The sequence below is a fragment of the Anser anser genome (genome assembly GCF_964211835.1).
Source record: "Anser anser genome assembly, chromosome: 7".
Lineage (NCBI taxonomy): Eukaryota > Metazoa > Chordata > Aves > Anseriformes > Anatidae > Anser > Anser anser.
In genome coordinates, this window is record NC_139727.1 from 38981530 (window position 1) to 39003877 (window position 22348).

Genomic DNA, 22348 nt, shown 5'->3' on the forward strand with positions numbered 1-22348 from the left:
CTTCTTTCGTTAACCAAGACTGAAGTTCAAGAAAAACACTTTTCTTTATGCACGTGCAACTAGACGCTGATCTTCGTTATTAATTACACCAAGGAAAGGTATGCCACTGCAGATTGAAGATCTCCATCGAACACAGGAGGTGTTTTGATGACTCCTCTGCTGGCCCAGCCATGTCCAAGTACACCTTTCATCCTTATAGGATGAATTTCATCCTTGAATAATTAAAAAATGAACACTTAAATCTCTGCATCTCTTTTTTTGGATGCTCTGCTGAAGGAATTTGGGAGGAACACCTACCCTCCTAAAGCAGTCCAACCACGGGTAGCCCATGGGCTAAAGGGGATGGGGGTGTTTGCTGGCAAGTAGAGTTTTACAGGTGTGTCGTGGTTTAGTCCTTCTGTTGCAAGGTACAGTAGATTCTGCACTATTTGTTGTTTATTTGTAGGCACTGGAATTAATATAGGGGAAAAATGAGAGCTACAATTTAAAGTAAAATAATGGTATATAAAGTAATGAGATTGTTCCAAAGCTTAATTAGATGGAGCAGATTGAATACATTACAGTGATGTCTTGAGGCAACATAATTAAATTGTAGGCATAATCCTCCCTGTATTGGAGCTGATTTTATCTTCGTAAGGCAAGGAGCATTAGATAGCCCTTCCTGCTGTGGTAAATCACTGATCCTTCCGGGAAGCCTTGCGGATCTCCTGGTATCGTCAGGCTTTCTCAAAACAAAACAAAACAGGACATAAGTCTACATACCAAATTGTTGATATTCTGATTACATGGATAACTTTAGATTCAATCTTAGTATACGCTACAGCTCAGTAATTGAATCATAGATCTAAAATCCGTCTGCAGTGGGTTATTGTGTATGCTGAAGTCATCGCATTTATAAAATACTTCAATGAAGTTTCCAGATATATCCCCTGACAAAGTTACTGGTGAATAATGCACGGAGCGCTGTTCCTGAAAGGCATCTCTGCATGCGCTGGGCACAAGTGTAAGGATGTGAATGAGATCTTTAGCTATAAAAAGTGCTATTGTGAAATGTATGTATGTGTATAGAGAGAGGTATTTTTTCATATGTGTATATATAGATAAATGTACCTACACGTGTGGGCTTTTTTCTTTTATATATGCTATTCTATTTTACATATTTTACATATTCTTCAATCTTTTACATTTTCTTTTGCGCTTTTTTATCTACTTATTTTTTCTTTTCATTTTTGGATACTTTCCTTCTCCTCCAGTGGAACTACTGTGGGGGTATCCAACTTTATAGTAGAGACGCATCCCAGCGATGTCAAAAGTCGTGCCTTATGTAATTTACTTGGTATATGTGAATAATCTCTCATACCATGCTGATGTCTGTGTATTGTCTAGAGGTTTTACTTCACCTGAGCTAACAAACATTTAGCTTAATGGTCTTTTTTTTTTTTCCCAGGAAAGGTCAGTAGGTATCTTAAGTTCAATAAAAGATCTAACTGTTTCTAATGTTTTAAAAAAATCTGATTTTTTTTGTCAGCCCATAGAAAGATTAACTGTTATTTGTATCCAGTAGTGCAAATCTCTTCTTAAAGATTGCTATTGGGGGGGGAGAAAAAGTTGTACATTTTATGAGTGGTCTTTATCATTACTGGTACTTTCAGGAGACGTAAATCTGTATCACAGACAGTTTGCTCAAAAGACGAGCTCGTTTGGCATTAGCTGGCAGTTTCATACCATAAATTTAGAGTCTTCAGGAGGAATCTAATGTTTATTTTGAGAATGGAGATTAGGATACCAGAGAATAATATGTTTACTTTTCAGCACCATGAATATGTAGTGACCTACTTATGCTATACCATTTGGTTTTATTTTTAAAGCTTGTCAAGTCAGCTTCTATTGCAATTTAACAAGCAACCTTTTCAGAGAAGCAATAAACTGTACTAGGGAGTAAATTAGCGTTTTAGAAGTAGAACATTGAACAATATTTTGAAGGCTGTCTTTCAAGAGCATTTTTATATGTTTTTGTTCAATAAGTAAAATAGCGTCTGCCTCATATTTGTTTAAAAACACGTTTTTCTTCACCTGCAAGTTAAAATCCAGCCAATTTCAGCTCCAGGTTAGCTACAACATGAAGATACTGCAGCTTTAAAAAACGAATAGACTTTTTTCTAATAAACCGAATTTTTAATGATCTCCTGATTATCATGAGATATTTTAAAGACAAGTGATTTTATCCCAAGCATTCCTTGTTTCTTTACTCTGCATATGCTAATTTGCTTGATTAATTTTGAGAACATCTGCATATAATTCCGTATGCTTACCAGTGGTGAGATCACACTGCTTTTCAAGTAACAGCTACAAATTTCACTTTCCAGACAGACTCAGATTTTTGTCTAATTGGGATGCCAAACGTACAAAGGTGCAACCGAAGAGTGTGTAATTATGTAATTTTCTCCTGATCTTTCAGAGTCTTCCTGCGAGCAATTAATCAGTATGCAGATATGCTAAACAAAAAATTTCTTGATCAAGCCAACTTTGAGTTACAGGTAAGAAAAGAAACACCAAACAATGTCTCAGGCGGCAGTCTTAATATTGTAAGAAGTTTCTGTCCCAAACTCGTACTTCTGTTGTATGTGCGTATGTCCCCGTGAACCCTGGAAGCCCACTTAAGGCATTTCAGGTTCAGCACGTATTCCTGATCCTTTTATCATGTGGGTCTCATCCTACAACAGGACCAAGTCTTACTGAGAGCACCGCAGAAAACTCCTCCTTTCCTTCAGGAACAGCAAAAAGGGGCATCCTCCCCTGTCTAAAGCAGTTGCTTTAGTAGAGTTGTTGAGTCAAATGTGCAGCCTAAGTCTGGGTCCTTTTTCTCCCACCACCACCCAGATTTATGTACTCATATTTGATTTTACTTGAATCATCAACACATAATCATTCGGGATTTGTAGGTGGGAAATGTTTCCTGGAAACACAAACACAATGAGAAGATGTACCAAGAATATATCAAGAAACAATGCCTGTGCGGTGTGTGTTATTTTCACCTAGAAATCTGTATGTGAATAACTTAGATTCTTCTAGGATGTTTTGTAGATACGCAGAAAAAGCATTTCAGAGAATTAATGATGTCTGTTCTTGTCTTTCTGGGGCCTTTCAGCTTTGGAACAACTACTTCCACCTAGCTGTTGCTTTTCTCACGCAAGAGTCTTTACAACTGGAGAATTTTTCAAGTGCTAAGAGAGCAAAAATACTTAACAAGTAAGTCCTATTCGTCATCTAAATCATGGACAAGAACTTGAGGTCTATTAACATAATTTTAGTTTAATTTCTTAGCTAAATCCATTCAAATTGAGATGCAATCACCGTATAATGAAAGGTTGGTTTTAAAAACATGAATCAAGTATTGCATGTGTTTCTACCCTTGAATCAAGATCTAAATTACATGATTCATTACTGATGAAGACAGTATTTTATACTGCAGGATATTCATAAAGTCAAGACTTTTCAGAAGTATTAACATATTATAAAACTGCATTTTTAAATCACTTTAGCTTTGTGATTATTCTAATCTCATTTTACGTGCACTCTTTATTGCTTAATCCCTGGCGGCCTTTTAGAGTGAATTTTCGTAACTACAGACAGTTTCCCCGTGATATCCCTGAAGAATGGGTTTGTATAACTGCAGCCTTGTATGCTTTCTTGGTTAAAAGGGATTACATCGCCTACCTCTGACCGGGGAGCTTGAACTATCTGATTTCCATTCAGAATCCCACAGCAAATGAAACCTGTCAAAAGAGAAAAGACCCGAGCATGAATATTTTAATGTATGCATTTTTCCTACGTTTCATTGGGCTTCCAGTGTAGAGGACCCTGTTCTTAACTAGACAGCGAGCACGGAAAAAAGCCAGTAAAATGTTTTCAGACCGTATGTGTGGATTCTGTTTCTGTGCCATTAATATTTGTGAAGAATGCCTGCAAAAGCAGTTTGTTTCCATGTTTAATCAGGTTACCACAGTTAATGCACAAAAATGGACGGTTTCAAAGCTATGATTCCCAGAGCAAGCCCGGCTCAGCTTATACGTAAAATATATATTATAGATCTGTGTAGAGAGAGAGGGTGTATTTTGTATTACTTCACTTTCTAAATGGAAGCCTTTTTGTGTGTTATTATGATAAGAGATACTGCAGTGAGAATGGGAAGAGTTTATCACTGCTGCAGTGAAATGTGATTTAAAAGGTTTTTTGCTTTAGCTGGCAGCCCTGTGTGGGTTGCAGTCTTTGACCAGAAAATTCAGGGCTGTGTCTGCGTTGTTTTTTTTCCCCCAACAGCAAAGTTTTGCCCTTCGAACTCGTCCACTCCATCGCGAGCTTTGAGGTGCTTTCTTCGGAAGCTGTGCTTTCGCTGGGTGTTAAAACAGAATTTTTCAGCACCGTGTGATCCAGCACACATACATATGACTCATGGGGCTTCCTTGATGAAACAGGAATATTTACAAGTTCGGTGGAGAAGTGATGTCAGACAGAGCTCAGGGTTTTGCACTTGTGATATAAATATAAATAACGTTGTAGTTACAGTTTTGCAAAGGGAAATCAAAATGCTTTTGTACAGCAAGGTAAATCTCATTTCATTAGAGTTACAATTTATGAACAGTGCTTTTGCTCAAAATGGGATCAGTGATAACAAACTCTTTTATAATTAAGTGTATAAAGGAGGCTTACAAACCTCAAAGTGCTTCAATCACAGTCAGTTGGAAAGCAGAGGGATCAAAACCGTGGCTGCTCACGGTCCTGCATCTCTTTCCCACCCGGTGCTTTCTGCCTGATGTTTGCGTGCACCTCCACGAGCATTTTAGTCCCAACCAGACCCCTGATCTGGGCAACAACCAACAAGGCTGTGGCTGGACTGGAAATGCCTGTGAAATACACACGTGGGCTGATGTTCCTCTTTGTGAGGATGAGATGGATCCTTGGATGGAAATTTTCTCCAAGTGATTTTTGTATTAAATGGGGCAGTATATCTCAATGAAGGATTTCAAGAAATAAACAGGCATTACTCACTGCCAATGTAAGTAAATACATTAAGTCATTTGAAGTGGTTACTTAATGAAGTTTGCTAAATTGTAAATCTCTGTTTATAATGTTTTCACAAGTTATTATTTTCAGTTAAATCATGTTCTGGGGACAAAAACCAAGACAGTAAATTCTTCAGATGCAATAAATGTATGGGTTGGAAGCACTAACTTTTATTGCTCTGTGAAACCACTATTAATTCTGTGCCAAAGAGATATAAATAATAACTTAGCTCAATATCACACTCACCCTCCGTTTTAAGTATATATCTCAATATGTTAAATATTTAATAATTAAAATCTAATTATTGTAATTTGTAGGTTTTGCTAAACATTGCATTTGAATGTTAGATAATAACAGACTTTTAATGATACAGAGAAATATCTTTAATCCTTACTAATGACAGGGCATCTCACTGTATTCCCAGAAATCCCACAAGTTGCCAGATACTACTCTTCTGCTCATCCCATTATTTAATTAATGGTCTTCAACATACAGATACTCTGGATAGCAAACAGTTTGTTGGAGCTCGTTACACAGAATCATAGGAAGGTTGATGGTCCTGATCCAGTCATTAGTGAAGTCAATAAGATGTTTCCCATTCATTAAGCTTTCCTGTCATTAACGTGGCGAGGGAGCAGAGCATTAAAACACGTGGGTGGCGGGGTGCTGGTGGCACCGGTGTCCCCGCAGGGCAGGATGTGGGTTGAGCAGCAAGGGGAAGGAGCAGTCTCCAGCTCCGCGTTGGCATGGGAAGTGCTGAGCCCTCTTGCTTTGCTCTGGCCCCACAGGACAGAAATCCCCTCAGTCTGCAGCACAGAAACATTTTCTTTGTGATTCTGCACATCAGCGTACAAGATGTCACAAGGTGCTTCTGGTTTTATTTTCTAGGACAACGCGATGCTAAGAGTGTGTGTAAAAATAAAATAGGGCCTTAGGCCGTGAAGCTCTCTGTCATGCTTCCTCCAGCCATCACTGTTAGGAAAATTGCAAATGCTCGCAATTAATCTCTGTAACCGCCCACGTGTCCCAAAGGACAGTTAGGTAATCAGAAAATGTAGCAAAGAGAGGTTTGCACAGGTGAATGTTTTGTGTTCTCTCTTTAGTAAGTGGAAATTTGGCGCAGGCGTTGAAATTTTGAGGTCTTCCGAAGGAGAGCTAGGAACACGAGGGGAGGGAGCAAGCTGCTGCTGCGTGGCTGCGTCTTGGGGTGTCCTCAACAAGTCAGCCTCCCCCCTTTCACCTGTTTGAATTCTGCGAGGTTCAGCATTTATAGGCGCGTTGCTGAGCTGGGTGAGGGAGGGGACGTAGAGTTATTGATATCATTTGAATTCGGAGAATGTTGGTCAGATCTAAAAAGAAAAATATGTTTTTGTTTTCTTTTTAAGATACGGCGATATGAGAAGGCAGATTGGTTTTGAAATCAGGGACATGTGGTATAACCTGGGTAAGTAACGCGAACGCCTGTTGCTTAATGTTTTCACCTAGTGTTTGTATAAACCAAGGTACAGATGAAACAAGCCTGCTTTCTCTTGAGATAACGCTAGGCTTCCAAAAGGCATTTAGGAAGCAGGTGATTTAAGAAATAAAGCCTCCTCTGCACACTTATTTTGCCGTCTGGGAAGATACATAACTAGTCAATGTTTGCATATCTTAGGTTTTTTTCATGGTATTCAACCTCACAGTAAATAAAAAGAAGCGGTTGCAGTGATATCTGTTGAATGGCTTTTACTCTCATTTTTTCTCTATAAATACGCACACACACAGAAATATGTACGGATGTGTGCACAGACACATACACGTAGATAAAGTCACTGGAACTAGAGCAAAATGAGTGTGTCCGAGGGATATCAGTAGCCTGGAAATTCAGCTTAAAGTCTGATTTTCGGTCTTGTTTGGCTATATCAGAATGACTTAGGGAGATCAGCAAAGAATGGGAACTTGGACATCCCTGGAGTTGGTGGGTAAATTAGGCATATCTGCCTGTCTCAACTTTGCATCTATTCTGTGGGTATAATTTAGCTATACAGGGATTGAATTTCACGAGCAACTGAGTATTTACTGCGACCTGAGTGTACCCATCTGTCAGATTTCATTTTCCTGAGCTTAACAGTGGAGACACTTCAGCTGTGTTTGAGTATTATCAAAAGTTCCTTAAATTATCAGAAATAAATGTGTTTGCCCTTTCACTTATATCTCTAGCTGAACTGTTGTTGCTGAAACTTGAAAAAAAAATCAGCATATATAAAAGAAGGGAATGCAAGGGCTCATAATTATTTGATATCGCAGAGTTTGCATCCACTCTGCTGGAATGATGAAAAAAGCCTTCCAAGAGCAGCTGAAATCACTTTTTATTAGAAGCATCTTTTGTGACTTAAGTGCCTGGAGACCAGATTAAAGCATAATGCACACCTGATATGGGACTTGACAGACAGATGATGATACCAGGACCGTGACTGATGCTGGGTCAGCCAGCTCAGGACTCTGGCAGGTTCTTTGTCAGTTATTAGCCAAATCCTTCACTGCTCTGTGCTTACAGTCATGTATTCATCTGTTATTTTTCCTCATTTCTCTAGCGTCTTTGGATTCTTCAACCTTGTCTGCTTTTCCTGGCATTTAGCAGACTGAAAGTAGGGATGTTTGCGTACATAGCTATATATCTGGCTATTGTTACATGAGGTTATTTTACTCAACCTGGGGGCTATAGAGTGTGTAATGCTTTTTACTACTGTTGCTGATGTTGGCTGCTGTAGGACAGGTTATTTAGTAGCTTCTGGGTTCAGTATTTCTCCATTAACAGGGAGATGCTAATCATTTCCAGCAGCATTTTGTGAATTGATTGGCAGCGGGTGGGGGGTGCAAGTTTTCTTCAATATTTCTGTCCAGAAAGCCTTTGTATTTTTGATAGTTTTAGACGTATTTTTGGTTTCTCCATTATAAACTGATTTTACCTATGTAGATGGCTCCCTGCCCTCTTCTATCTCTAATGTCTGTGATTCCCTGAGTGCCTGGGATCATTAATTCTGAAATTGCATATGTTGAGGGAGTTGGTAAATTGCTGCTCTTCCCAACAAAAGCTGCAGGAGAAAGGTAAATCGGAGCCAGGACCCCAATCCAACAAGGCCTTCGTACGTTTCATAATGAGAAGCTTTCTTTTTCTCAGCTTCTTTGTAATACAGATAGTCAATGCTGATCATGTTTAACTTCTGGCTCTTCACCAATCTCATGTATGTCACAGCATCAATTAAGAAATAATACTGACTTACCACTGCAGGGGAATTGATTGTAGTGTGCTTGACACTTTTATCTTAGGAGTTTCACTACATTAGTCAAATTATTAATGTATATGTTCAGAAACAAAATCAAAAGTGAAAACCTATAATTCTTGCATATGCTTGAGCGTATATTTTTTTATGACTCTGTCATTGTGCATAAGATAGGATAAAGACAAATAACTTTGACTTTTGATTTATGTATTAAAGGGCATGGATAAGCCTCAAATTCTCATTTTAGCTCATCATTTTTTGTTCACAAATGCCGTGGTTAACATATAACACTTGCGGAGTTAAAACTTCCCCATTGGGAATAAGACAGTCCAGTAGCTGTGATGCACGTTTAAGAGTATAATTTATTTTCTGAAATTAAATAGTAAAATGTAAACTGTAAAGGTTATCCTTGCCTGTGTATTTCTGATGCAGTGTTGGCTGCAATATTCCAGCCTTCCTACTGTAGTTAATACAAAAGAGCATATATAGTGGAGTACAACAATAGGTAAGTGTGTGCACGCACACTTTAAATACCTGTAATTTACGAATAAGGTTTTTGTTTTCAACAGGGAACCATGTATAAGAGATCCAGCTTGACAGGTTCTCTACTTAAATCCTCGTTGTAGCTGTGCTGTCTGATACCTTGCTAGATTTGATCATGAAGGCTTTAAATTTGAGTGCTCTGGTGCAGAAGCAATGAGGACGGCTTTGGGGAGCATAGTCCCAGTGTGTAGAGCCCCTGCTGCGTTGGCTTTCTGAAAGCACTGCAAGGCTTTCATTTTCTTGTGTGCACCAAAAACAGTGTATATTAGTCTTGGTAGGCTTTTTTCCTTCCATATCACAACCTCAACTTTAAAATAATACATTATTTTAAGTCACTGTTTTGTTAGCACTGGGGCACCTTAGACCTGGGTGAGACAGTAAGTGTCACAGAAACCTAAGGAAAGCTGTGGCATCTGTCTTGGTAAATGTAGGGAATCAAACAGCGTGCAGTTCAGCATATACAAAACAGAGTTGGATGCTAGGGTATGGATACCATTTTTCAATGGTTAGTGGTTTCAACAGTGAAGTGTTGAAGAAGCTATATATATATATATTTATCTCCTCATGATAAAGTTGATCGAGGAAAGAGAGATCAGAAAGCATTACTCTTATTGAACCAGCTAGAAGAAGGTGGAGGAGTAAAATTCGTGATGAAGAAGTGAAATTGTTGCTGGTGCTGTCATGCAGCGAGCTGGTCACCAGCCCAGCGGTCCCTCCGAGGACTTGACGTCGGAAAAGGTGTCTTGACAGAGACGTTAATGTCATTGGAAGGAAGGCTAGGGTTAAAAATAGCCCTGAACTTTGAGCATTATATAGATAGGAGTCATTACAAATAACATTCTCTGTATTTGTTACGCGTGTTCAGAGCCGGCCTAAGTCAGAGGTGAGGTTGATGGCAAATTTTTCAGTGTTTTTTGTGGCCCAAAAGTGAATTAGGAGAACCTGGGAAATGAAAATCACACAGGTTATCAGATAAAGCACCTGGATTTTAATTCAAGTTCGCTGCTGTTGTGTGAGCGATCTCTAGCATATCTCATGGCAAGGCAGAAGTCACTATGAGGAGGAGTTTTTACGTATCCAAAAAAATACAGTTTTTGAATGTGGTTTTTAAAGCAGATACACAATTTGGTTTTCAGAAGAGAGGCCTCAGTTTTCTCCCAGACTTGTCACATATTAAATCTCTGCGTGGGAGTTCCTTTGCTCCTGGGGGAAAAAAAGGAGAATTCATTGTTCGGTTGTTTATCAGCAAGTGCTGCGTGTGACAGGCAGCTGCAGTGCATGTTCCCGGGCACCAGAGCAGGATCATTGCCTTTGGTTGTCGCTCTGATGCTTCGTCTTGTGGCACAGCGTTGCACAGGGTAACATCATCCTAGCACGTACATGCGTGTGCCATCACATTGCTGCTGTATGCCGTGGTATAAGACGGGTGCCGGTTGGGCTCCAACCCTCTCCTACTTCACCCAGTTGGTGGATGAACACTTTGTTTGCATTACTCCTCATGTCCAAAGCCGGCAGGTGCCACCCGCAGCAGCACATCGCTTCCCGTGGTTCCCTGTGCAGCTGGTCTGAGGGAGCTCAGGGGGGGCAGCCACATCACCGCAGGCGCAGGGGTGGGTTTCATGTAGCAGGAAAGGGATTTGATGCAGTGCACTGTGATTTTAATGCTTTCGGATAATCACACAATCACAGAATGGTTGAGGTTGGAAGGAACCTCTGGAGATTACCTGGTCCAACCCCCCTGCCAAGCAGGGTCACCCAGAGCACGTTGCACAGGATCACATCCAGACAGGTTTTGAATATCTCCAGAGAAGGAGACTCCTCAGTTTGGATATTTATACACGTTAATAAGATCCCCTCTCAGTCTTCTCCAGGCTACACAGGCCCAGCTCTCTCAGCCTCTCCTCATATGCCCGATGCTCCAGTCCCCTCATCATCTTAGTAGCCTTCCTCTAGACTCTGCCCAGTAGCTCCATGTCCTCTTGTACTGGGGAGCCCAGACCTGGACACAGTGCTCCAGGTGTGGCCTCACCGGGGTTGTGCAGGATGAGAGGATCACCTCCCTCGACCTGCTGGCAACACTTTTCTGAAGGTACCCCAGGATCCTGTTGGCCTTCTTGGCCACAAGGGCCCTTGGTCAGCCTGCTGGCCACCAGGACCCCCAGGTCCCTCTCCACAGGACTGCTTCCCAGCAGGTCAGCCCCTACCCGTACCGGTGCACGGGGTTATTCTGCCCTAGGTGCAGGACCCTGCGTTTGCCTTTGTAGAACTTCATGAGGTTCCTCACTGCCCAATGCTCCAGGCCCCTCTGAATGGCACCACAGCGCTCTGGTGTATCAGCCGCTTTCTTCTAGTTCTCACGTGCCCCTATTTCCCCCCCAGGTCCTCCCAGATTTTCTATTTGGCAAAGCCCAGTGCTCGCTGATGTAAAAGCTCCGCTTGGTTGTTCCGCAGAATGCACAAGCAGCCTGCGAGTGGCAGAAAGGCCGGGAGCGCACAGCCCGTGCCACAGACCTGCGGCCACCTGCTGCAGGCCCGGCCCTGTGTGTTTGCAAAAAACCTCGTGCAAGTTCTCCATTTTTCACGTCTAAGTTTCCAGAGATGTTAGGTACTTTTCTGAGGGGATCCCTGCGCTCGAAGCGATGAAAAACCCATCGCAGCCCACGGAGAACCTTATGACATTGAATTTGTGTCTGGCGAATAACTTCTGTCGCTATCATTTGTTTTCTGAAATATCGACTGACACTTTTCAGGCGTAATACAAGAAAAGTGTCACCTGAGACGCTGGATGTAATAATGCTTGTAAGGAAGGCAGGGGAAGCTTTACTCCTACTTGACATTCCTCACCAAGAGCCACCATCGCAGCGTCATACGAAGTAGCAATTTTGGTTGTGTATTAATTTGCCCTAATAGGATTGCCAATGCTAATGGGATTCTGAAGTTTGCCAAATCAAGTAACTTAAATTATATCTGTTAAAAAAATAAAAATGTAGCAGCGTGTTTTGTCAGTAAAGGATTTTTGCTTGATTACATTTGTTCAGATTTATGTTAGTTGTGGTCAAAAGTGAAACTGCTAATTAAATACTTTCACAGTTACTGCCATGCCAGTGTAGTGCAGTGGAATATAAATGATTTAAAATGTGTTTCTGTCGTATGCCACTGGTAAACTGCAGTGGGAAACAAGAGCCTGAAAGTGGAGGAAGCTGAGGGCTCCTTAAATTAGCCCAGCTGAAAAGAAGCCCAGCCTGAGCTGGCCATGGCTGCACAAACACGCTTCTTGGTGCACTTGGTTGTGTACAGCCATCGTAGCGTCGTGTTTGTGAGGAACTTCACTGATTGCACGTGCTGAAGTTCAAATGCACTATAAGGTATACAAATCAGAGTGAATTTTTGTTCTTTTATTTTTTATTTATGATAAAATTAAATGAGCTCCATAATGTTCCAGACTTAACATGGTGCTCTGAAGTGCTGGACTCCTAACATCTTCCATACAGGAATCTTGCCGCACTTCAGAGGTGTTAGAGAGAAGAAATCTGCTCCTGCTCCTCTGATTTTGTCATCTGGCCCAGCCCATAGGAGGGAACACGCAGGCCCGGAGGGGTTAATTGGTCTTTTTCCAAGTCATGGTGTAGTCTCATCCCGTTGCTGCAAGGGGAACGTGTTTGTATTTTGTAAATTTCTGCCATTGGGTCCTCAGCCTGGAGCTCCTCAGTGCCCTCCCACAGCTCTGCGCGAGCATCTCTCCCTGGTGGCACTGAGTAGATCGTTTGCAGCATGTGTAATCTGCATCCTCTACACTTTATCCGACAATAAGAACAGTAGCTAGATATTCTTAACTAGTCCAATATTTATTAGGCTTCGTGTTCCTGTTAAGGTTTAATTCCTGTTCCGTGCTCAAAGCCCATGGCAGGGAGTGTTGGGGAGGTGTGGTTTTCTCCTGGGGAGGTAAATGCGAAGTAAAGTTAGCCAGTCAGATCGACTCTGGGAGAAAGAAGACATATTGTTGGCTTGGCTAAGATGTAGCTTCATGTCTTGAGGCTATGTAAGTATGTACTCGTGGTGACATTTTGATAGAGTGACGTGAAGAACGTTTTGTACGCTGCGGAAGATACAGAAGTCTAAATAAGTTAATGCAAGTGATGTGCCTTTTAGCCTCCTTCTCTGCTACCCATGAGATGTATTTGAAGAAAATCTTGAAATCTAATATGTGTGTGTGAGTACAGGTGTTTTTTGAAAAAAGCAGCAAGTTCCAGCTTGATTACTGGCTGAACAACTCTTCATTAATTCGGGTTTATACGTATCACATACTTCCCCTCTTGAGGAATAAATTATAACACGTTTCAGTAGGATCAGGTCTTGAAAAATACTTGTCTTGCCTTTCAGCTATACGAGGATTTATTGATATGGCTTTTAAAACAATTATCGTCTGCTAAGTCAGCGGCCGTTCATTAGCTCTGAAATGCATTGTTTCTCTTTACAGGTCAGCATAAAATCAAGTTCATCCCGGAAATGGTGGGACCCATCTTAGAAATGACGCTTATCCCTGAAACAGAACTTCGAAAAGCCACAATCCCCATCTTCTTCGATATGATGCAGTGCGAATTCCATTCTACCAGGAGCTTCCAGATGGTAAGCAGTAAGCAACAAATATTTGAAGTTTGTAAGAAAGATTTAACTGTTCTTTGACAGAAACATAAGGATTTTTGTTACTTCCTTTTTTTTTTCAAAAGAATAATATGATTATGGATTGTTTGTTTTCTATAACTCTGAGTGGCTATAGAATTTTCATCTGAAGGTTTTAAATTCTTATTGAAGGAAAAATTTGCATGAAGTAAATGAAACCTTTCTTTATGACACATCAGGAGAGCAAAGACAGATGTCTTAAATTTTCACTGTGACTCAGGAAAGGAGTCTGCTTCTGAGTTGAATTGGGCATAAACGGAAGCCTGATAATGTGGCAAAAGTAACTATAACCTGTACAAATTTATCATCTGTACTATCTTATAATTTGGATACTCTATCATTTTTTGGATTTTTAAGAGGGAAAAAGGCTATCCAATCAGTGGCAGTCTATCTTCGTGCTATATCGGCACTGCAAAATCAAAAGTACTATTGGAGCATTTTTATTCTATTTTATTTCAACATGCTGAAGGAAGTTCTTGAATAAGCACACACAATCTTACCCTGATAGCATCCGCTTTTGAGAGACAAGAAGAGTGGAGGAGAGTTTCTTGACATCATTCATTTTACCTTCTTTCCCTTGAAACTTTACCTTATGGATTGAGTATAAGACTGGCTAGGCCAGGTAGTTTCATAATATAAGCCAGAGTAGCTCCTTTACACAGTGAAATTTCTGTCAGTTCAGGATATGACTGTGAAATTTGCAGTAAAGTTTGACATATGTTGTTTATTTTTTTCTTCATGTTTGCCTTTGCTTTCTTGGATGATATATATTTTTAGTGAATTATTATCCGTAACGAACCCTTAATAAATCTGTAGCCAGAATAAAGGAATATCTGCATGGAGAGACTTAAAGATGGGGAAATGACATCAGCTTTATTACTTTGATTTGTTTTTTGCTGGATGCTATATGGAAAGGTTGTGAACTGTATTTTGGATCCATCCAATTACTGTATAATCATCCTTTCTTATGTTTGACTCTGATGATACTGTAAAGATTGAAATGCTCACTGGGATGCCATTTAAACAGTTTCATGTCAGATGCTCTCTCTGTTACTTGTCATTTTTTATTTGTACAATTATATGGATCATCAAAAATCCGAGGGTAACTTTATAGCTAAATTTATGGCCCTGTATTTTCTTGACAGAAGAAAACCAGCTTTGTGTGGAATAGTTGGCTGGTTTTAATAAATGAACATCTTAAATATTTCACACAATTCTTTTTGCCTTTTGAGAAGAAAAATGCTTCATGCTAAAGTCAGAGATGTCTTGGATTGTAGGTAGTCGGCATATATTTCTTATGTCAGTATAGCTTCTTTCTTTATGGGCGTAACATTGAGATGACAGGTACAGAGGTAATAAACCTTATTTCAGTGCATTTGGAGTGAACGGTTATGTCTAATGGAATAATCAATCTATCCATTTATAATTTTGCAGATAATGTAGTTGTATGCATGCTGGGGCGCTCAGATTGGTGTTCTGGGAGTGAAGATCACAGCCAATTTCCTTGGCCGTCTTTCAACTCTCACAGCCTTGTATACATCCAGTTTCTGCAGACAGTCAACCCTGGTGTGCTCTCGTTGGTTCCCCACTTGCTTCTTCGCACCAGGATGCGGGGGCTGACCTTATCTGAGAGGCAGAGAAGCGTTTGGCACCTCAGTCTCAGAGGTGACCTCTGAGACCTCAGTCTTTTTGGTGCCAGTTGTAACTTGTCAGCCCCATTCAGCAGCAGCCCCGCATCTTCTGATGTGTATGAGACATCTGAATGCCAGCAGCAGAGATGTGTGTGACACCTCGTGTAGACCCCGTATGAACTGTCCCCCTTCTAAAAGAGTCCCTGTAGCATCCAGTTGGTGATACAGAGCCTGTGAAGGTTTGCAGCCAAGCAGAAGAGCTAAAGGTTTGGTGCCATGAGCATCACAGACTGGTGTAAATCGAAGCTGTCTGGTGCCATATGGAGGCTGAGGTAGAACTGGAACTGGTCCGAAGAACCAAACAAATGCAATTCCCGGGTGCTTCCCAAACTTTGACTGTGTCATCTGTCTTGCAAACCATAACTTGTTTATTAACTTGCAGTGGTTTATGCTTTCTAAATGATAGAAATAGATATAAAATAGTTTGTTTAAATAGTACCGGTACCTAGGCAAGCTTTCGTACTTAATCTGTCAATGTAATGCACCGCATTATGTTGTATGTATGCAACTATGCAACTACTAATTATTATTGTCCAGCCTTGCTTTCAAAGAGAAGTTCAAAACTGAATGGTTGGCTGCTGTTAAACTAATCTGCCAGAAATCCAATTATCTAACCTTATTAGTCACATCAATAAGGGTTTAAATTGGCTCCACTTCTCCAGCAGATGTGCAAACCTCATCATGTGTGGGGGAGGAAATGAAATTTTTTTGCAGAACTTTTATGCTGTGATGCCTTGTGTTATAAACAGACAGCTTTCCCCATGGCTGTGTTTATTCCACTATGAGTTGGTTTGCCTGGTAAAACCACTAAAGGACAGAATGGGGATTTTGTTCTTCCAGTATATATAGCCCTAGGAAGAAGCAGAAGATGAATTACCCTAAATTAAAGGCCGACTGAATTAAAAGCTGGAGTTGCCCATTTTTGTCCTCTTCCTTTTAACGTGCTTTGAAGCCTTATATGGGCTTCAAAGTAGCCCGTACCTCAAAGCAGGAATCTGATACTAAAGTCTGTGTGGGACTGAAGCTTCCCTATAGAAGAAAATGCCTTCTCTGCTCGCTTTTTCCCCTTTGCCTGTTTTACTGGCAAGCCCTCCAGATCAAAGGGAATATGTCAGAGCCACAGAAGCGATGAAAGAGAATTGGTTTGATTGTTCAAGGCCTGGTCAGGTGAGAGTGATGGTCCCATGGTGACAGCAGGAGAGAAAGTTCATCGTGAAACAGTCGTTCAGCTGAAATGTGGAATTTGGAGCACTAAAAGCCCCAACCTCCTGCTTTTGTGCCCTGTTCCTTCCATCTCTCACTTCCTCTAGCTCCATTTCATAAGAACGTGCCAGTTTGTTTGCCTACCCAAAACTTTAACTTACCTTTTCTGGCCCTGTCATTGCTGATTTAATTGTTTTCTGCTTGTTTTGAGATGAACCAGTTCATAGGGAGGTGCGAGTACAGGAACTGGTACCAAATAGGCCATGGAGAACGTGGGAGGAGGCAGAGGGAGACACCTGTCTTTGGCAGTAGGGAGATGTGCAACGGGTTTTCCCTGCCTCGTAGCACTGCATCGTAATGCAATTTCATTTAATTGTTCTGGTACAAATTAATAGTATAAGTAGCTTATTTTAAGAACCAAAAATAACTATTAGCGAATAAGGTAAGGGGTTAAGCGAGAAGCATTACCCTACTATTTCTTCCCCAATGTTATGACATCTCATCAAGTGATAAGGAAGCAGCCTTATTACTTCAACAGCCCTTATCCTTCAAAGTAAAATGAGCTGTACCTCCCGCTCCGCAGTAGTGAGCCTGCAGGAATTAGAAGTCCCATATGTCTAGTTTTCAGGCTAAACAGCATTATTAAGGGGGATTGTCAAAGTTGTCTGGTGGTGTTAGCATCAGTGGTAGAAGCATGCAAGCTCCAGCATGTGTTCTTACAATGTAAGAGTAAGGAGCTGTGTAAAAGTCATGGTCTGAGGAAAGAGCCCCAGAACAACACATCTGTCCCGTTTTGTACACTTTGGAACAACGCTTAGCGTAATGGAGCTGTAGCCGAAAAGATAGAAAAATGATAGAGAAATGCATAATGAATGAATGCGTAGTGCAACATCATATAGAAATGCATAATCAATGAAAGCATAATGCATATGATTGCTAAAATAAAACTACGGGTGCGCCTAAAGTACCTCTAGCTAATGTGCTGTTGTGAAGAGAATTAAACGAGGAGAGATGGGAAAAAATGGGGGAAACCCTTTTAATTCACTTCCAGCATTTAACAGTAAATCCTAGTATCATTGAGGCAGTCATACCAGCATTTTTATTTGCTCTGTAATTTCTTGTTGTTTATCAATGAATTTCAAATTGGTATAATTCTTCTTAATTACAAGTAGCTAGTTTACCTGGGTATCTATCAACTTTTACAACCTATAATTTCCTGGTAGGTCTTTTCACCAATTCTAAGCCCTGTGTTGGCCTCCCTCTTTCTACACTATGGGTTTGAGGACAGAACACAAATTAGTGACTTCCGGTAGGTTCTGTGATGCTGCACGTTGTCCTTTGTAACCCCACTGAACATGTAAATTCAAATAAATCATCACCCCAAAGGATTAATTTCAATGGGCAATATTTTTAGCTATCTGAGGTTAAAATGTGTTTTTGTTTTTAATTTCCTTTTTGGTCTTTTAGAGAATACTGGTATTTCTTCCTCACTTAAGAGCAAGGAAAAAAGCTAATGCAGCATGTCCAGAAACATCTGAAATGGCTTAATATTAAAAAGGCCACGGGACCTGCTTGCCAACCAGAGTTCTGTGGAAAAATAGGAGACAGAACAGATTAGACTGTTGGGAATTACCAAAGACTTTTGTAGTGGCCTTTGAATGAAGTTTTACAGTATCTGTGTGCTATTTCTGCTTTAGAGCTAATTTCTAGTGGTGTTTTTCTATCACTTGAATCTTATATGGCAAATTCATTATTATCCTCTAAGGAAACAAATTTATAGCTGCTTGGAGGATTGAAAGTCCTCCTCATCTACAGCTAGATTAAATTGTCACTCAGTGCTACAAATGTAGCCTCACCACGCTTTAGGTAAACCTAAAACCAAAAGTGATTAGTTGAGCTGACACTTGAAGACTCTAGATAGCTTACATTGATTTGTAACCACCGTTTTCTCCAGATGAGAGATTGTAACAGACAGATGAAGCAGTGGATATACTCCATGCTAAAGTTCAAGCACACATCCTAAAGAGAAGCTGAGATCTTGATCAGCTGCAAGCAAAAGTTGATAATAATTTCCTGTAATCTTCATAACGTCACCCCTAGAGCTTTTACTGTCAACAGAAAGATATGAACCAGCTCATAGTTAGTGCCAGATATATCCCCTAAGCCTCCAGAAAGAACCTCAGCAAGTGTAACTGGCTGCAATATGAACATGGAAAATTTGGCGCTTCTTCACTTGAGAGTAAATTCCGTTATTATAACTGCAAGCATACTTGGTGTTAATTTATATGTTTAAAAATAGAGAAGGAAAGTTTGAGAAATTTTCCACAGATGCCAGCTGCAGTGTCCCAGAGCCATTAGCTTGGGCAACCCCACGACCCTTTTCTTCCCCTCCTGGAAGACAATAGTTGCGTGAACCACATCTTGTGTCAACGAAACATTCTTCAGTAGAGAGAAGAAGGAATTTTAACTGTGTTAAATAATGTTTAGTCATCAGGGTTGTGAGATACCACCTCCGTGATACATATGAAGAATAATCACAGAGCAAACAGTCCTTTCCCTTAAAACCCCAGAAATGCCACAGCTCTAGCTCTGTTCAACCCAAGAGAGCCGTTATGGAAATAGCCCAACAAAGTCTAGATTTACAGAAATTTAACTAAAATTGTTATCGGGAAATACTCATGGTCCTGTATGGCAAATGTAATTGCTCTTCTTCATATGAGTAATTTCTTACTAAAAAATACATCACCTACAGGGTTCTTGCTGGCAGCAAGTGTCATTTTTCACATTGGTATAGAAAGTCAATTTCTTTCTGGTCTCATTAGAGAACATGAATTCGGTGACTCCTCTGTTTCATCGTCATATTGCCTCAGTGTTTTACTTGACACGTCCTTTTACTACGGGAACATGTTTCAGCTTGGGTTTGCCTCTTAGAGGGGGTGGATTGCATTATTCTTCCTTTTCTCATTTTCCTGTCATTTTTTGAATAATGGATTTGTGGTATTAAAAACCTTATTTCACTTCACTTTTCATTCATTTCTTCACGAAGAAATTAGCGCAGCACTGAAAGAAGTTACCCAAAGAGGCTGTGTAGCCATCCATCCGGGGAGATTTTCAGTACTCGGCTAAGAAGGTCACAGTTGGCCTGATCTCGTGTTGGCAACGCTCTTGCATCACCTGGAAGTTTGGACTAAATGACCTTCAAGGTCTCCTTTCAGACAGCATTTCTGTGATTTTTTGGATCATTTGGAGTACAGAAATGCATCTTAGAAATGGTTTAATTTGCTGTTTTGGGTTTTCAGAACAGTCAAACATCATAATACGAATTGTTTTAAGATAGAATATCTGTCGTTTGGGTACTTAGTTGATTTTATCACTATATGCACAACACAGTCTCTAGTTAGGGTTCCCTGATAGCTCGCAGTTGCATCGTGCATGTTAGTAGACCAAATGCTGAACCCTCACAGAGCAGTAGGTGAGCAGGGCTTACTCATCGTGATAGCTCATCGACGCTCAACTCGGAACAGAGAGGTTTTTTTCTCTGTTCTTAAGACAGTTTTGGCAGGCTTCCAGATGGTATGTAAAAATAAGTTTCCCAACTCAGATGCAGAGGACAAAAAAATCTGGGGTGGCCTGTGAAGGCAGGAGAAGATGTGAACATTACTGCAGCGAATGCTGAGAGGATTGTGGAGTCTTGGAATGGGGGATAAAAAGTGTCCTGGAGCTGATTGTGGGTTTTTACGTTATAGTAACAGCAGCTGAACTACTGCAGAGCCTCTTAAGGTACTCCGAGCTTGAGTTGTCCTCATAAAGAGTCATGTTTTGGAGTTCTTTGCCACAATTTAAACAAACAAATCCTTTATACCAGTGTATGTAGTTCTGCCTAAAAATGATTTCTCTTAGCAAAGCAGGAACATCTCCACAGCTCGTGGCCGCGTTTCGTAGGCGGGTTGACCTTGGCCGGAGTGTGTACATCCCCAGCTTCAGCAGGACCAGCCAGGAAAGCAGGCAGAAAAGTCCGGCTGTGGGGGTGGCTGCGATGCTCCTCATCGCACCTATTGCCGGAGGCTTTTTCTTGTTCTGCTCACGTTTACCTTGCCACGTGCATGAAGCAGTGGCTTTGGACAAAGAGACTGTGGCAGAACTAAGGGCAAATGTCTGTTTGATATTTGATAGAGACATTGTGATAACCTCTGCTGGCAGAAGGAGGACTGCGTGGGCTGAGCTCAAAATGCAGCATATCTTGGCAGAAAGACCAGTGGTGGACGTAGCTACGCCTCCTCAAAGTGATATAAATTAAGGTGGTAAAAAATACTCCCTTATCGTCAGAGTTTCATCATGACACAAGTCTGTTGGCAGGGGATATGTGATCTCACACTCCTTGCTGAAATAAATATGCCAGCAGAACTTTACAGCATGGACAAAAAAAAAAATGTAGCTTCTCTTTATAGCTAAACCAGTCTGAGCTGTGTTGCTGGATGGAGATAACAGCTTGTCCTCCCCAGCTCCCCTGTGGGGCAGACCCCGCGGAAAAATCCCTGTCCCCTGCTGTCCCCACCTGCCCCTGGGGTGGTGCTGTGGCCCTGGCACTTGGCACCCTGCCTGGCGTGTCGTGGGTGAGGCCGGGGCTCCCTCTGCACTGGCATCTGGGATGGCTCAGGGTGCTGCTCCCTTTGCCCAGGTGCCTGGTGCGAGGCCTTTGCAGAGGCTGCTGGGCTGGCAGGGTCTTCTTGATTTTATCCTTCAGCACAGATTTGAGCTAAATCCCTAGCATGTGGCCTCTGTTGTACAAGTCCTTGAAGCTGTGCTTCTTGCCTCCTTGCTGTGTTCCTGGTAAAAGGAAAGTCCAAGTTTGCCTACAGACTTCAGCAAAAAAAAACGCATCCTCCAGTCAGAGCCCCGGTCTGCTCGGGCAGCGTGAGGTGGCTTTAACAGAGGAGCTGTTGTCACTGTAAAGTAAATACTTTAGGCTGTGGAAATAGTTTATAAAGAATAAGAAATGCTGTTATGTTACGGGAACAACTTAGAGCTATGGCACGGGGAAGGAAAGCTCATGGCTTGGGCGGAGGTGCAGGAGCAGGCCCTGGGCTTTGCTGCCGGGGCCAGAGTGGTGGAAGCGCACCCTCGAGCTGAAGGCATATCGTGCTGACAGGCCGTTTTTTCATTTGTACGTTATATACTGTTAATATTAACTGCAGATGCAGAGAACATCTCTTGACATTTACAAAATGTTAGCACGCTTTGTTCTTGTGCGGGTGGCCCTTTGCTTCTCCTCTGAGTTGTTAGGTGACAGTGACAGGGAGAAAACTCAGAGCCAACGGTTCTGTCAGTAGTGGGATCCCGTTCCCCTGCACCAGGATCTGCCTTCTCACCCTGGTTCTTATGCTGGGGTCTCTTGACAATAATGGATCCCTGATGGTGCGGATGTCTGTGCTTATTTAATGCGGACTTAGGAGTTAGATGGCTAGATCAACTCCTTATCTAGCAGTGGACGCAGAACGGTTCTTCCTCTGCTAATGGAGTTCGTTCCTAACCTGGGCCTTAGTCAACGCAGCAGCAGTAAAAGCCTCTGTAGTCATTAAAAGTACAATGAGCTACCCAGTTTGCATTTAAAATGTGTTCTAATGCCCACTTAAGTTTGCATTACTTCCCAAATAAAAATATTTACTCTTAAGCTGCTTGAAACAACTCCCTCCTGCTCTGCCCTATTAACAGGCTGACTGCTTTGTGCCACAACCCGATACCTGAGTCAATACCTGTACTAAGCAGGGATGGTAGCGATGCTAGGGAGTTCGTCTGGCTGAGCGATCCAGCTGGCTGAGCAGCCGTAGGTGTTCCCTCGCGTCTCCAACGGAGCATTCAACGTGTTTGCATTTTGCTTCTGTCGCTGTTGTCGCTATTGCCATT

The 22348-nt window shown here is 41.4% G+C and overlaps 1 protein-coding gene across 4 annotated transcripts in view; it reads left to right on the top strand.

The window, feature by feature from the left end:
* The window catches only part of DOCK1 (dedicator of cytokinesis 1), a 281002-nt gene that overhangs the window by 197014 nt on the left and 61640 nt on the right, over nucleotides 1-22348 (top strand). For all 4 annotated transcript variants that reach the window (XM_083844832.1, XM_083844833.1, XM_083844830.1 and 1 more), the window contains exons 30-33: nucleotides 2459-2537; nucleotides 3149-3249; nucleotides 6450-6508; nucleotides 13348-13496. In XM_083844832.1, the coding sequence (XP_083700958.1) occupies nucleotides 2459-2537; nucleotides 3149-3249; nucleotides 6450-6508; nucleotides 13348-13496 (388 nt within the window). The remainder of the gene's footprint in view (nucleotides 1-2458; nucleotides 2538-3148; nucleotides 3250-6449; nucleotides 6509-13347; nucleotides 13497-22348) is intronic.